Below are 13,972 nucleotides of genomic sequence, written 5' to 3'. Positions count from 1 at the left end.
ACGAGCTCCAGTTAATTCCTCTCCCATCAAGTTCACAGGCTGTTTTCTAAGTGCATTAGGGAGGTGGGAGTGGAGGAGGGTGCGTCGCTACGGAGCCGGGGCTAAGCTACCCTGCAGTGTTTCATCAGAACTGGACACACACCATGATACCACCATACCACCCCTCTATCATCACCCCTCATCCCCACCCTGAGGTGGGATGGGAAGTCGGAAAGGGACGAGGACAGGCAGTGTGTGGCTTACGTAACACTTGTGGAGCCTCAGCGGCAGCAGAGAGGTTTTAGCATGTTTGGGTGTGAGAGGAGGTCCCTGAGCATGTCTCCTGGTAGAAAAGGCAGCGCACTGAATTCACCTTATGGTGCCTTTCCCTGTCTCCGATACATACTGTACCTTTGTGGATGTGTGTTTTGGAGGTAGCATGGACATTTTCAAATAAATAAGTCTTCTAAGCATTCTCCTCCTCCAATCCCCACATATGCATTCAATGCTAACATTGAAGAACATGCCTTATTACATGAAACCAGATGGCTACAGTACACAGCATCACACTCAAGATTACTTAGGAAAAATAGACTGACATTTTGGTGAAAAACCCTGCCTTTGAAAAGGACGTCAGCCTCCTCCTGTATTGGTCTTGAAAGGTTCAGATAATAGGGAGCTAGCGGTGCTAAAAAAATAGTCAAAGCATGTGTATCGGCCAGGCGGTAACCTTTGTGAGGGTAGAAATGGCAGGATTGAAAGGTAAGGCAGGTGAATGGGAGGATGAAATGTGTGGTAAACCACAGTAAAGGCCACTCCTCTAGGGACAGGGACATGGAAAAAGTCAAATGTCAAGATTGTGTAATCATTAACACGGCCAGTTCCAGGTTTATTAACTAATGATATTGGTAATCTAATTGGCTAGTAGAATTTGTACTTTTTAAGAGTGTGCTCTAAGTTGTCCAGGAACATTTACTTCGATGGCATAGACCAGGGGTACCAAGACTTTAGTTACATAGGATCTACTTTCTAACGCGGTCCACCCCCCTCGGCAGTATTAAATATAATTTCACCATATTGATTGGATGATTTGTACTGCATGCTGTCAGCAAGCTTTGCATAGTCTGGGTTATATCTACTGATTGCTAGCCTCAAGCAGGTGTCCAGGTGATCATCTGTTAGAGTGGACCGGTATTTTGACTTGATGAGTCCATTGATGCGCCCAGTCATGGCTGGTGCTCCGTCTGTAGTTAAGGACACAAGTTTGTAAATGAGTAACTGAGTGCTATTAATAGAGTCCTTGAATGCCACAAAAATGTCCTCCCCTCAAATTTTTCCTTTCAGCGATGTGATTTTGAGCAGCTCCTCTTTGGCAGTCATATCTTCAAACACCATTCTGATGAAAATGCACAACTGAGATGGGTCGATCACGTCTGTCGACTCGTCAAATCGAAGTGAAAAGAACATGCGCTCGTTTGTCTTTTTTAAGATGCTCCCTCAAATCCTCATCCATCATTTCACAGCGCTGTATAACAGTATTTCTGGATAGCTGAGCATTCTTAACAGCGGAAATGATTTCTGATTTATTTTTAAATCATCAAACAATGATTCTGCTGCATTTAAAAAGGTCTCTTTTACCATTTCGGTTTCTTGTGCTTTGCTAGTATATGACGCAGTTGTGGCTGCCTTTGATTTTGATTTGGGCCTTCGATCGATTGCTGGGCAGCTAGTTGAGACTTCAACTCTTTTACTTTTCTCATACGTAGTTCACTTTTAGCTGGAAAGTCACTTTCATATTTCTTGTGAACCGTTTTGAAATGCCTCTCGACATTTCCCTTCTTAGCAAGAGCTACGTTTGAATGGCAGATCGGACACACACATTTTGAATTTGTTGTGGTGAAAAAATTATCTTCCTCCCACTCACTGTGAAAGTGGTAGATTTTCGGTTTCTTGCTGCTTGGTCCAGCAGTCATAATGTATTAAAAACGTTCACCGCAACTTCATAGAAAAAAAAGTTGAAAAAAAACAACTACCACTGGAACAACAAAGAATATTCTGTTACAGGTCTGTTACAGGTCTCGCAAGCGTGGAAATGTAAACGTACTAACTTCAGACGGTTGCTATGGTAGCGACAGTTGGGGGGGAAAAAACATCTAGCAACTATAGTGCCGCGGGTTCGTCCAATTTGATGTCAATCAAGCAGTTAAAAAAAATATTTTGTCTGTGTAGTAATATTCGAGAAAGAAGCTAACCGGTAAGCAAAACATACAGTGCATCAGAACTGTGGACCCCATTATTTTTAAGCAGACTTGATGGTAATGCTGTGAATTGCCAAAATATATATTTTTAGTGGAAACATTTTGAGAACTTTTATGCAGTCTACTAGAAAGAAGTTTGCGATCGAGGATCGTCGTCCTGGGCACCAATGGCATAGATGGACAGAAATTATTTTCCATTACACCAGAAAATAAAGATGCATACCCCAATTCTTAAAACATGGCATTTTTGCTAGGGAACACACAAACATCATATAGACAGTTGACATTTAAGCAATGCTTATCCTAGATCATTATTTACTCTAACTCTTAAGCACATATTCTTATTTTAATCCTCTCTGGTGTAGCCACATTCCCCTTTGGAATAAACCCAGACTTCCTTTGTAGTCTCTCTAGTCAGGAACTGTTTGCTCATACACCAGTATCCATGGTTAGAACTTATAGATGTCAGCAGGGATGTGTTTGCACTGGTCTCTTGAGCCTTTGGAGAGCTGAGAACGTGGCTATGCTGGGTCTATTGGGAGCAGAACTGGGGGACTGGTTAGTTACTGTAGTCTACAGCTTAGCGTGCCAGGCTTCTATAGGATAGGATCTCTTGTTATAAGATACATGGCTGGTGGATGGGTAAATAAGGCATCTTGATAACAGAAGTTACATCAGCATCTTGATAACAGAAGTTACATCAGCATCTTGATAGCAGAACTTAGATCAGCATCTTGATAACAGAACTTACATCAGCATCTTGATAGCTGAATTTACATCAGCATCTTGATAACATAATTTACATCAGCATCTTGATACCATAATTTACATCAGCATCTTGATAACAGAACTTAGATCAGCATCTTGATAACAGAATTTACATCAGCATCTTGATGCAACTTTGATGCAAAATCAGAGCCTGTTTCCAATCTCACACTCCCCCTCTCTTCCCCTCCCTGTTTTCCCTCCCTCTCTCTCTCCTCCCCTCAGAACCCCAGTTGAAGGGGATCGTGACGAAGCTGTACAGTCGACAGGGCTTCCACCTGCAGCTGCAAGCAGATGGCACCATCGACGGGACGAAGGAGGAGGACAATGGCTACAGTAAGTCTCCTCTCCTCCGTGCCACCAGGGATGTGTATTCATTAGGGCACACCATAGCAAAACATTTTGCAACGCAAACTGAAAAACAAGCATTTCTTATTGGACAAGTTCATGTTGTCCCTTCCTTTTATTTATTTTTTGGTGGTGTCAAATTTAATACAAATCTATCAATCTAACTAGCCCATCTTCTCACCATCCTGTTTCTCTGTACATATAAACACTGTCAACGGGAAGTTACTGTGCATCAACACACAGTAAAGAGTGCTACGACACAATACATCAAGGAGACACTTCCTTGCTGATTCAGTTTCAAAGAAGAAGCACAGCTTTGATCTGTACACTCTGCATACTGTACTAAGTCGTTGCTGACATTCTTTCTAGCTCGGATCACATTTGAGATCTCTCCATTGCTACAGATATTTACTGCGTATCTCCTCGCTTGCTCATACAGATAGACTTATTTAGTTCGGTCTATTTGTATCCCTAATCGGAATTAGAATTCCTTAGGCTTTCCAAAGCCTTTGAGATTTCAACTGAACAATAGAAAAGAAAGTGGTTGATGGCAATAATATGGAGCATTATATTGTGCTTAGGCAGACTGATAGTATTATGGCCTCAGTACAGTTGATTGGCTTTTTTAAATCTCTTACATACCTCCTTTAGTAACAGCAGGTTTTCTGTAATCCACACAGTATTGATAATTCACTATCATTAATCCCACTGCTCAGGGTGCCCTGATTTTCTATGGGCAGATTAAAGTAGAGATTGATAGTTAAAAAAATACAGCATGCATTCAACAGGCCCAAACACAATCCAATGCAAGTGGATAGATATAAATTAGATAGACAAGACTGATGGATATTTGAGGGCTCTGCGCATGGGATCCCTTTGTTTTCTGTGCAGGCTGTTAGAGATGCACTCATCCTGATTGCCACATAGTGACTATTGACTGACAGCTGCTCATGCTCTGTTATGCCAGGACTGTTATTGCTAGCAACAGTGTTGGATTTCCAATAATTTTATGTCATTAGGTAGGTCTCCATCCAATTGGTGACATATATTCATGTGAATATTCTCAAATCTGCATAAAAACGATCAAATCTGCATTAAAAAAAAATCTGCATAAAAACAATACATCTGCACAGTAAACATGTGTTTCCATCAAATGAATTTGTTATGGATTAAAGGCTGTGCGTGATGTTTTAGTGCACGTAAAGAATAACTTGTGCTGTTAAATTCCCATGTACCGAATATTTTTTTTATGTCAAATGGGTTTCCATCGCATTTTTAACTCTATTGTTTGTTTTGTCAATAAGAAAATGGCTTTATATAGCCAATGTGCCTACTCTGGTCCTGGCATGTGCACTCTAGCCAACAGCTCTCAGATACAGTGATGAGATTATTATGGATAATGGCGAGATCATTTTTATTTGTCAAACTGCAGCCAGGCATGGATCATCCTGTCACCAGAACAAGACCCTCAATATTTATTGGAAAGGAGCATCAAGCTCATCGCCATGCACTTTCACAACCCTGTGAAGTTCATCCTAATTTATCTGTGGCCTAATAAACTGCATGCTTTCCCGAGTCGTAATGGGAGGACCACACAACATATAATCGCTTCACTCTAAGTTTAACGTCATAGGATGGTTATTATATCAATATTTGCGCGTAAAGCAATTTCCACCGCCCTTTCTCACATAACTTTTACAGAAACAAAAAGATCCCACCTGGTCTTGCGTATTTTGCTTTGACATTTGGAAAGTTTACCGACACATTTGCTTTTTGAAAGGTTGGATGGAAACTTGGTTATTATGACACTTCTCAGTACAAAAACAAACATTAAGAGGTCACTAGCTATGTTTCCATTAACTTGTCCAGAGATTTTTTTGTCCATATTTAGAGAGTTTGCATAGAACAAATATATTAGATAATTTCCCGCTATGGTGTGTTTCCATCTAACAATCTTGTGTCGATAAAAACAGATGGACATAACGACATCACACCTAAAAAAAAATAAAACAATTCAAAAACCTACAGTGTCGAATAAAAATGTAGTGGTTGAAGTGTTTCCATTACCCAATTATCCCAATTTGCATTAATAAATAGGTTACAGCCTGTACGCCCTCCCACCTATCGGTGTCATGTCTCAAGTAGCCCGCAAAAGTCTGCAGAAAAATTGGCTGGTGAAACCTGTATCCAGCCAACCAGAAAAACAAGGCGAAACAATTCAGCCATTCTTGAAAGTCAGGAAAGGGATCCTGGAAAGAAACATTATTTTTGTAGTTGAAAAATAGATTTCGAAGAGTGGAACATTATAGTTACGTGTTGACGTCCTGTGCCCCGCCCCGTGTGTACCTTAAACATTATTCAACAATACATTTAAGTTTCGATTATAATTTTGTCCCAATAAAGAAAGCTTGACAAAATAAAAATCCATCCCTGTCAAACGGATATTTTTTTTTTTTGATCTTTAGATAATGTCTCCTATATCTGCCGTTGCCATTACACGTGTTGCAACGCTTTTTGGGCGACGTTGCTTTTGTCAAGTAAACCTGGGTCAATGGAAACTTGCCTACTGACAGCTGTTGTTATAGGAACACAGTCCTACCCTGTCTTGATAACCGCTCTACCAGAGTTGCCTTGGCAGAGTGTTAGGTAGACTATTACCAGTCCCAGAGCGCCATGCCCTCACAGCGTTGGCGCGACTCGGGAGCTTCCCGCTCGGCGCCCGTGCCTCAGATGGCGCCATGTGGTTTGTCGTCAGGGCACTGATGTCATACAGTACCTGCCGCTGCCTGCATCACCATCACCCCGACACTAAACGACTGTCGCATTGTGGGAGACTGTAAATTAGCCCCGACTATATTAAATTAGTCACTTAAACCAGATGACACTTCTATCCCACAAATTAACACCCCTTCTGTGCAGCCTGCCTGTCAGCCGCAGCAATAAATGACTCGGTAATCGTCTGGTTTTAATATGTTGCCTTCTCTGGAGGAGAGAGGGAGGAGGGATGAAGGAGATATGAATAAAATAGAAGGGAGGGAGCTGGTTTATAGAAGAGAAACCAAACACAACATAATCACTGGAGGCACAACACATATCCACTCCCTTTTCTCGTAGTGCTAGTGAGATAGAGCCATTAACAGTTACCTATTGATATAAGTTATGTAACAATTGGCATGCTTTTCCCAACCAAAACATTTACATTTGGGAGAGACAAATTATAGAGCCTGGTCGAATAGGAAGGGGAGAAAAGGGAAGCCGTTTGCACCCGTCCAAAAATAGAGTTGTTAGGCGCTGGGTGCTCTTGTCTCCATGGTGACGGCAGCATAGTCCTCTTGGTGCTACTGGTGTCTTGTGATGGTGGGGAGGACCTACTCAAACGCACGCACACCCACAGGTCTTCTAACATTGCTGCGGTAGCACCCTTATGAATATACAGCAGTGTTGGTTGATGTTTACCAAATTCAGAGCAGTCCAATGTTTTTGCTTTACCTGAGCAGGCAATTTTTGAGCCATAGAATTATTCGACATATCAAAATAATATTACTAATCAGGCAGCCCTCATTAAAGGCAAATTAATAACAAGTGTTGAGTCAATAAATCCCTCCTACATGAAAACAATGTTTTTCTACATTGTAGCACAAGTTTTTAGCTCTTTATGATCTGAACATTATGCTAAATACCACCCATGCACACTCATTTGTTTCCAAAGGGACACTGATTCAAGACATTCTTAAAGGCAATTCACCCACCCCTTTCTCCTCACTGTCACAACAATGAGTTAAAGAGACAGACCCTAATCTTGTATAATAACAGCCAAAGAACACTGCTCAATCAATCGGGTTATACCCTTCAGCCAAGATTCACACACATCGATCTAATTGGCTAATTAATGACCAGGGCTTGGGAGGCGAAGCCTGTGTCGTCAGGTAGATTTGAATCTGTTGGTCCCTTTCTCTGTACGTTGAGACCAGAACAGTAATGTTAATGCTGATGATCTGAGCTCTGCCCGTTGAGCCTGGGTTCAGTAGCACTGCCTTGTTCCTTCATGATCATCTCCTATGGAGAATGGTTCTCGGACATGCGGTACAGAAACAGAAGGTTTGAAGTAGAACAATACAATAAAATGTATTTAAAAAGAAAGTAGTTACAGTCTCATATGAGGACCGAGCATGTCTCTTTCGCTTATGTTCATGTTGAAGGAGGTCACAACCCACTGACTTAGAAACATGTACTTCATGCTCAGGTTAGTGTGTTTTTGTAAATGGGATTTTCAAACCTAAAGGTCAGTGGGAATCTGAAAGTTTGTCACTGTGTCAGCCACTGCCGACCAATGACTGAGCAAAAAGAGTCATATTGATGGCCATGTCCGTCAGTGGTTACGATAAGACAGAGAACAGGCTAGAGGTCATGGTGAGGTAATGAGTCTGTGTGTGAGCGTGCGTGCTTTTCTGTATGTGTGTGTGGTGCGGGTACTCAGCCCTGGCCCACTCTCTCCTCTAGCACCTAGGGTGTTATGTGAGGTAGAAGTAATTGAGTTTCGCCTCTCGAAAAATCCCTGGCGGCTGATTGGCTGGTAATCCCCCTGAAATGAAGTTTACCGCAGCTTTGTCTGTGTCGTGGGTACGGGTCTCAGCACGCAGCGAACAGACAAAGAGAGAGAAAAGGACAGAGAGGAGAGAGAGAAACACATTAAGTGGATATATTCATGTAGTCAGATGAGCAGCAGAGAGAGAGAGAGAGAGAGAGAGATTGGGACTGGAAGAGGGAGTATTATTAAGTGGAAGGATCCCCTCGAGCAGCAGGGAGATGAGCTGTAGCAGGAATGGGGTCACCTATACAATGAGCAATGTTCCCTCTAATTGTTTTGGGCACTGAGCAAATTTCAGGTCTGCTGAGCGCAAACTTCAAGGTTGTGAAAAATCTGTGCGACTTCCATTGCGCGTTTACTGTGAACACTGAGGCTGTACCTGCTTTAAGTTATAGCTTTAACAGTGGCCATGTAGGCTACTGTGGCTTTTTGACCATAATGTCGGCCTACCAGAGTGGCTTATCATAAAAAATAATGGAGAAAAATGCTTCCCATAACATTTTAACATGGAAATAGCTGTTCTATCATTCAGCCTACAGTAGCAGCCAATGTGGGGTGTGCAATGTAAGACATCAACCTGTTTCTTCACTTGTCCTTCAGACAAGTAAGTGACTAAACATGTTATGTTGTTTGATGCAAGAAACCACTTTACAAAACAAAATGCATTATTATTCCCATACCATTATTACAGAGAATCAGACCAATTATGCTACCTTCTGCCTTTTGGCTACCTAGCTTATTCAAGCCTGTCTCGAAATACAACACTGCCCCTTTAAGGCAAAAAAAAAGCTCTTTACCTAACTTGCTTTTCAAATATGGCTAAAAATGTACATGTTTTGTGCTCTTGTAGGAAGCAATCACGCCCCTATTGCTGACTACAAATGATCTATAACTAGGCTAATAACTCACTAACTAGCAAAGGATAGGAACAGAATGTGCACGTGGCTACATGAAGCTCTTGCTATTATCTCAAAACAAGCGCATCTACTCACAACCACAGCTGTAAACACAGTCCAGTTCAAAGTAAATAGCACAGATCCATATATTGTAATGGTCTATTTGCATATAGGCTTACTGCAGCTCTGATTGGTTATGCCGCACAGGTCTGTGTAGAGTTGTGCACAATAGAATCCTACTCCGATGTATTCTGCCTACAACAACATCTCTTGCATAGTTTGTTTTGTTTCAGTATGTTGCATTGAAAGGTGCTAATATTGTGTTGATTCGATCACAATTGCCAAAGTAAAGGGAAACGTTGATAGTGTTAACTAATCGGGAAAACTCTGTACTTCACTTAACTTTCCAATCTCGTGCTTCTCTCAGTGGGCTGATAGTCACAGGCTACTGCACGCCTGCGCACGCTCGCAGCTTAGAGGGAACATTGACCATGATGGAAATGGAATCCTGTCTATGCCCATAATGATACCTTCACACAAAAAAAACACTTTAGCTACATCAACTAAACTAACATGCATATACAATCCACAAAGTACTTCCTACCACAATCATGTACAGTAAGTGTACGCCCACCTATGTGAAAGCCAGCTACACCACACAGAGACTCTGAAAATAGCAGTAAGTAACATAGCTAGCTGATCCCAGATCAGTTATCTCTGTGTAGAAGGCAGCAGATGTGGCTCAGGTTGGAGGGCTCTGGTGGGTCTGCTGGAGCTCTGGGAGGCAGGGAGGGAAGGATGAAGGGAGGAGAGGAAGGTGGAGAGATAAAGGTAGGAGAGGAGAGATAAAGGTAGGAGATGAGATGAGAGATGGAGGGAAGAGAGGAGAGATATGGAGGAAATAGAGGAGTAGAGATCGAGGTGTATTCATGGCATCAACCTAAAGTACCACCTGCACAGTGTTTATGTCACATGGTAGAGCACTGACCAGGTTCTTAGAATCTGGGTTGACCAGGCAGTGTGAAATAGAGGTGGACAAAGAAATCTATTTTCATACATTCATTTTTATGTCATTACTTTCTCTATAAATCATTTCAATTGAGTTTATAGCATCAATCCATATTTGTTTTCAAGTTACCCATACTTTGCCTTCACTTCTCAGTTCTTCTATGTCCATTATTTGACTTTAAAAACCACGCTAATTAAAATCGCAGAACAAACATGCAAACCAAACCAAAGAAAACGAAATGGGTATAGGAAGCAACACAGTCCAGCAGGCAGGCATCCATATTATTTTCTCAGAACAACCACATTAACGTTGTGCTCTCGCCAAACGTATCAGCTACAAGCTCTCTGCAAATCCACCGTGCCTCCAGACTGCATTACTTCCTGTGGGCGGTTGCCTAGAACACAAAAAAAGAGGGAGGTTTAAAGAGCCACTGAACACGCCGATTGGCACGTGTGTTTTTCTGTTGCTCATTAGAAAAACGTGATTTCAGTCTTGGAGGTGTGTTTCCTGACCGATTCCACGTCTGGTTAACAATGTTTGTCCCCCATGAGACACTGTAGAAAAGGAAGCCTATTTCACTTCCTGAAAATCCTCAGAATAAATCTAAGATAACTCAATAAATCTGTAATGATTGAGATTTTTGCCAAATTTTGTTTTAGTTGCACAATTTTACATCTAACTAAGGTGTTTGGTGCAGTATATGTCAAGTAGAAAAAAGTGTAATTACATTTTGCATTGATTAAAGATCTCCCACTTCATGTTGCTAATCATGGAGTCTCTGACTGTAGTCCCATCAACAATAAGCTACTCGTGTGAAACGTGTGGAGGCTATATGGTATGTCTTTTTCCGAGGCGCACGTAATGAAAAAATTATACACTCGCAAGTATTTCAATACTAACATCCTTTCGGATATTAAAATATAAAGATGTAAAAAAGTTCCCATCCCGAGTCTAAATCCCGTCACACAGAGATGTGCCCGTCTCTATCCCATAGCACAGATTGACCCTGTTCTCTGTTACTAGAGGGCATGGATGTGGCAGCACTGTGCACAATTAATGCCAGGCAGGACAGAAGAGGACAGGGCAGGACACAGCAGCAAAGCTACTGTTTGGCCCCGATGTTGCCGCAAACGCAGAGAAAACAGTTACAATATGACTTAACAGCAATAGCTACAATAACAGCTTCACTTTGAGAAAAAGAGCACAAACTAACCATCATCCCCGTTTGACTTGTTTTCGGCGAGGGTGAGAGTTTTTGTTTTAAGCATTGTGTAACCTTTTTAAGACTACCTCTTTTGCCTCTCTCACCCACTGCTCACGCTATGAAAACTCCCTCTCTTCCGGAGTTCAAGTGCAGTCCTCTGTGGTGGCGGGCTGCTTCTCTATCCCTTGGCATACGAATGCAGTGTTGCCAGGGGAGATTGTCAGGTTCCTGGCTAGCTCGGTGACAGTAGGACAAAGATGTGAGCGAGTTTGGCATATGAGGACAGAGCCGGGCTGAGGGAGGTCTCTCTTTAGCCTGCTAAGCTAAGCGTTACTGTAGCTAACTCTATTAAGTAGACTGGAGTAGAGTGAAAGGATGTGGTTGGCATGAATAGCAGGGGCAGGAGTCTTAGCTTTACGTTGTTTTCTACTTAGATTAGCTCTGCTCCTATGATGGCGACACTGTGTTACCTGCTGCGGTTTACAACATAGTCTCAGTATTCCATCTAAATATATGACTGAGACATGATTTCGCTAAATAGTATTCATTGGTGGATAAACAGTGTGCCTACAATATTCTTCACAAGTTAGACTTTTTCCCTCCATTTGTTGACAAGATTGTCAACAAATGTAATGTAACTCTCTCTTTCCCAGTAGGTCCCTCGAGTCCTGTGGACAATATTTAATAGATATTGTCACGCTGATATAAATGATTCGGGAGACAGACGCAGGAATGCGTAATATTTTTTTTTATTGTACCCAAATTACGACGTGTCGTGTAAAGGCACAGGGACAAAGACCAAACAAATACTATACAAAAACACAGGGTTGAAACCCAAACAAAAGAGTGAGGAGTACCTCGAATAAATAACCCACGTGCACAATGATTAACACACGGGACGAGACCGTAATCATCTGCACAATCCACAAGGGCACAAAAGCCCAAAACACACAGCACAGGTATTCACATGCACCAACGGACATTGGAACAATAATCGACCGACCAATGGAAACCAAAGGGCAATTATATACAAATACAATCAATGGGAATAGGGGCCAGGTGTGCGTAATGAAAGTTCTGGAGGGATCCGTGACAGATATCTTAAAAAAGCTTTGCTTTTCCTTAGGGTGGGTTTTATGTTAGTTGTGAAGTAAATATTTCAGTTTTTATTTGTTTTAGCATTGCATTTCATTTCAGAAATGTGCTATATAAATAAAGATTGATTCTCTTCCCCAGCCATATTCAACCTCATTCCAGTGGGGCTTCGAGTGGTGGCCATCCAGGGAGTTCAGACCAAGCTCTACCTGGCCATGAACAGCGAGGGCTTCCTGTACACATCAGTAAGTCTCTCAAACACACACATTCTCACAGCAGTGCTAACCTCTCCTGCTCTCCCTGGTAGAACACAGGGGCTCCATATTGGTCAGCTTGCAGCAAATGTCTCAATCCCTTTCCTAACCTCACAATTATTAAGAACTACCTCCAAGAAATATTGCTTCCTTCATTTCTCCCTGTTACTTTCTGGCAAAAACCCATTTGCAGTGCATAGTCAATACTACATCATCGCAGTGCATGCAGAATACTCCCACCATCATGACATGTTTCCAAGCAGATGTCCCCAGTTGTTTACCATCTGTGCCCCAGCCATGCATCTCTCACCAGGTGGCTAGAGTGTGTGTGCAAGCCCAGCTGGCAGCATGATTTGTTGTGGCGGAGGTGATGAGTGTGTGTATGCCTGCTAATGTAAGAATGTGAGTGTGTGTAGGTTTACAGGCATACAGATGATGGGTGTGCACTGGTAGTGATGAGGGCATAAGAGGTGTGTGTGTGTGTGTGTGTGTGTGTGTGTGTGTGTGTGTGTGTGTGTGTGTGTGTGCGCGAGCGCGTTGGGGTGGGGTGGGGTGGGGTGGTTGTGCCCTGTGCTTATGTTACCATAGTACTGTGGTGGTTAATTTCTTTACTATCAAATGAGGAGAGACATACTTATCACACAAGTCAGAGTTATACTTAAACTAAATCTTGAATCACTTATTAATAAGGAGCAGGTCAATACAACACACACATATAAAGTGAAATGATTGAGTGCTCTATGATAATGATGGCTGGTCGACGATTCACGATCAAATGATTCGTTGAGAGCCCCGAGACAAAAGTACATTATAGCCAAGATACACCCCTTTCAACCCATATAGAATGGGTCACAAGGTTAAGATCTGTATGAAAGATACCTATAATACATAGCAGACAGTATCTGCTGTGTCAACAGTTTTCATTGTATAGAGACCAGTGTCTGTCCCTCCGACTCCAAACTGGAACCATCTCTCCCTGGTACCATATAGAACAGAAACATTAACTCATGCTCTGGAATGCTCTTTTATCACCCAAAATACATCTTAAATCTTCTGTCAGTGTTATCTCCCAGAGGCCCATCCTCAGTAGAACACACACACAATAGTTAAGAATCCTCTATTCTGTTGCATAAAACAACCATTTGATCCAATAACAGTATTATAACATAATCTTGCAATTTTGCTCTCACAAGTAACCCCCTCCCTGCGGTTGACCCTCCGGACCGGCTGTATGGAGCTAAAATGCCGGGTTACTATGGTGACATTAACATCTGGAAGAAACAGATGCAGTATGTGGGCTGCATGGAGCCATGGCACACTCCCTCCATCCTAGAGAGAGAGAGAGTCTATGTCATGGAAAGGGCAGGTGTTCTTAATGTTTTGTGCACTCAGTGTAGACTGACCAGGTGAATCCAGGTGAATACTATGATCCCTTATTGATGTTACTTGTTAAATCCACTTCAATCAGTGTAGATGAAGAGGAGGCAGGTTAAAGAAGGGTTTTTGAATCCTTGAGACATGGATTGTTTATGTGTGTCATTCAGAGGGTGAATGGGCAAGACAAAATATTGAAGTG

At 42.1% G+C, this 13,972-nt stretch overlaps 1 protein-coding gene across 4 annotated transcripts in view; it reads left to right on the top strand.

Annotated features, from left to right (window-relative positions):
• LOC139366232 (fibroblast growth factor 13) overlaps positions 1 to 13,972 on the top strand; it is a 251,853-nt gene that overhangs the window by 197,805 nt on the left and 40,076 nt on the right. For all 4 annotated transcript variants that reach the window (XM_071103482.1, XM_071103484.1, XM_071103483.1 and 1 more), the window contains 2 exons: positions 3,228 to 3,338; positions 12,284 to 12,387. In XM_071103482.1, the coding sequence (XP_070959583.1) occupies positions 3,228 to 3,338; positions 12,284 to 12,387 (215 nt within the window). The remainder of the gene's footprint in view (positions 1 to 3,227; positions 3,339 to 12,283; positions 12,388 to 13,972) is intronic.

This window comes from Oncorhynchus clarkii, chromosome 14 (assembly GCF_045791955.1).
Source record: "Oncorhynchus clarkii lewisi isolate Uvic-CL-2024 chromosome 14, UVic_Ocla_1.0, whole genome shotgun sequence".
Lineage (NCBI taxonomy): Eukaryota > Metazoa > Chordata > Actinopteri > Salmoniformes > Salmonidae > Oncorhynchus > Oncorhynchus clarkii.
Note: the sequence above shows the minus strand (reverse complement) of the source record. Positions and strands in the feature narration are given on the sequence as shown.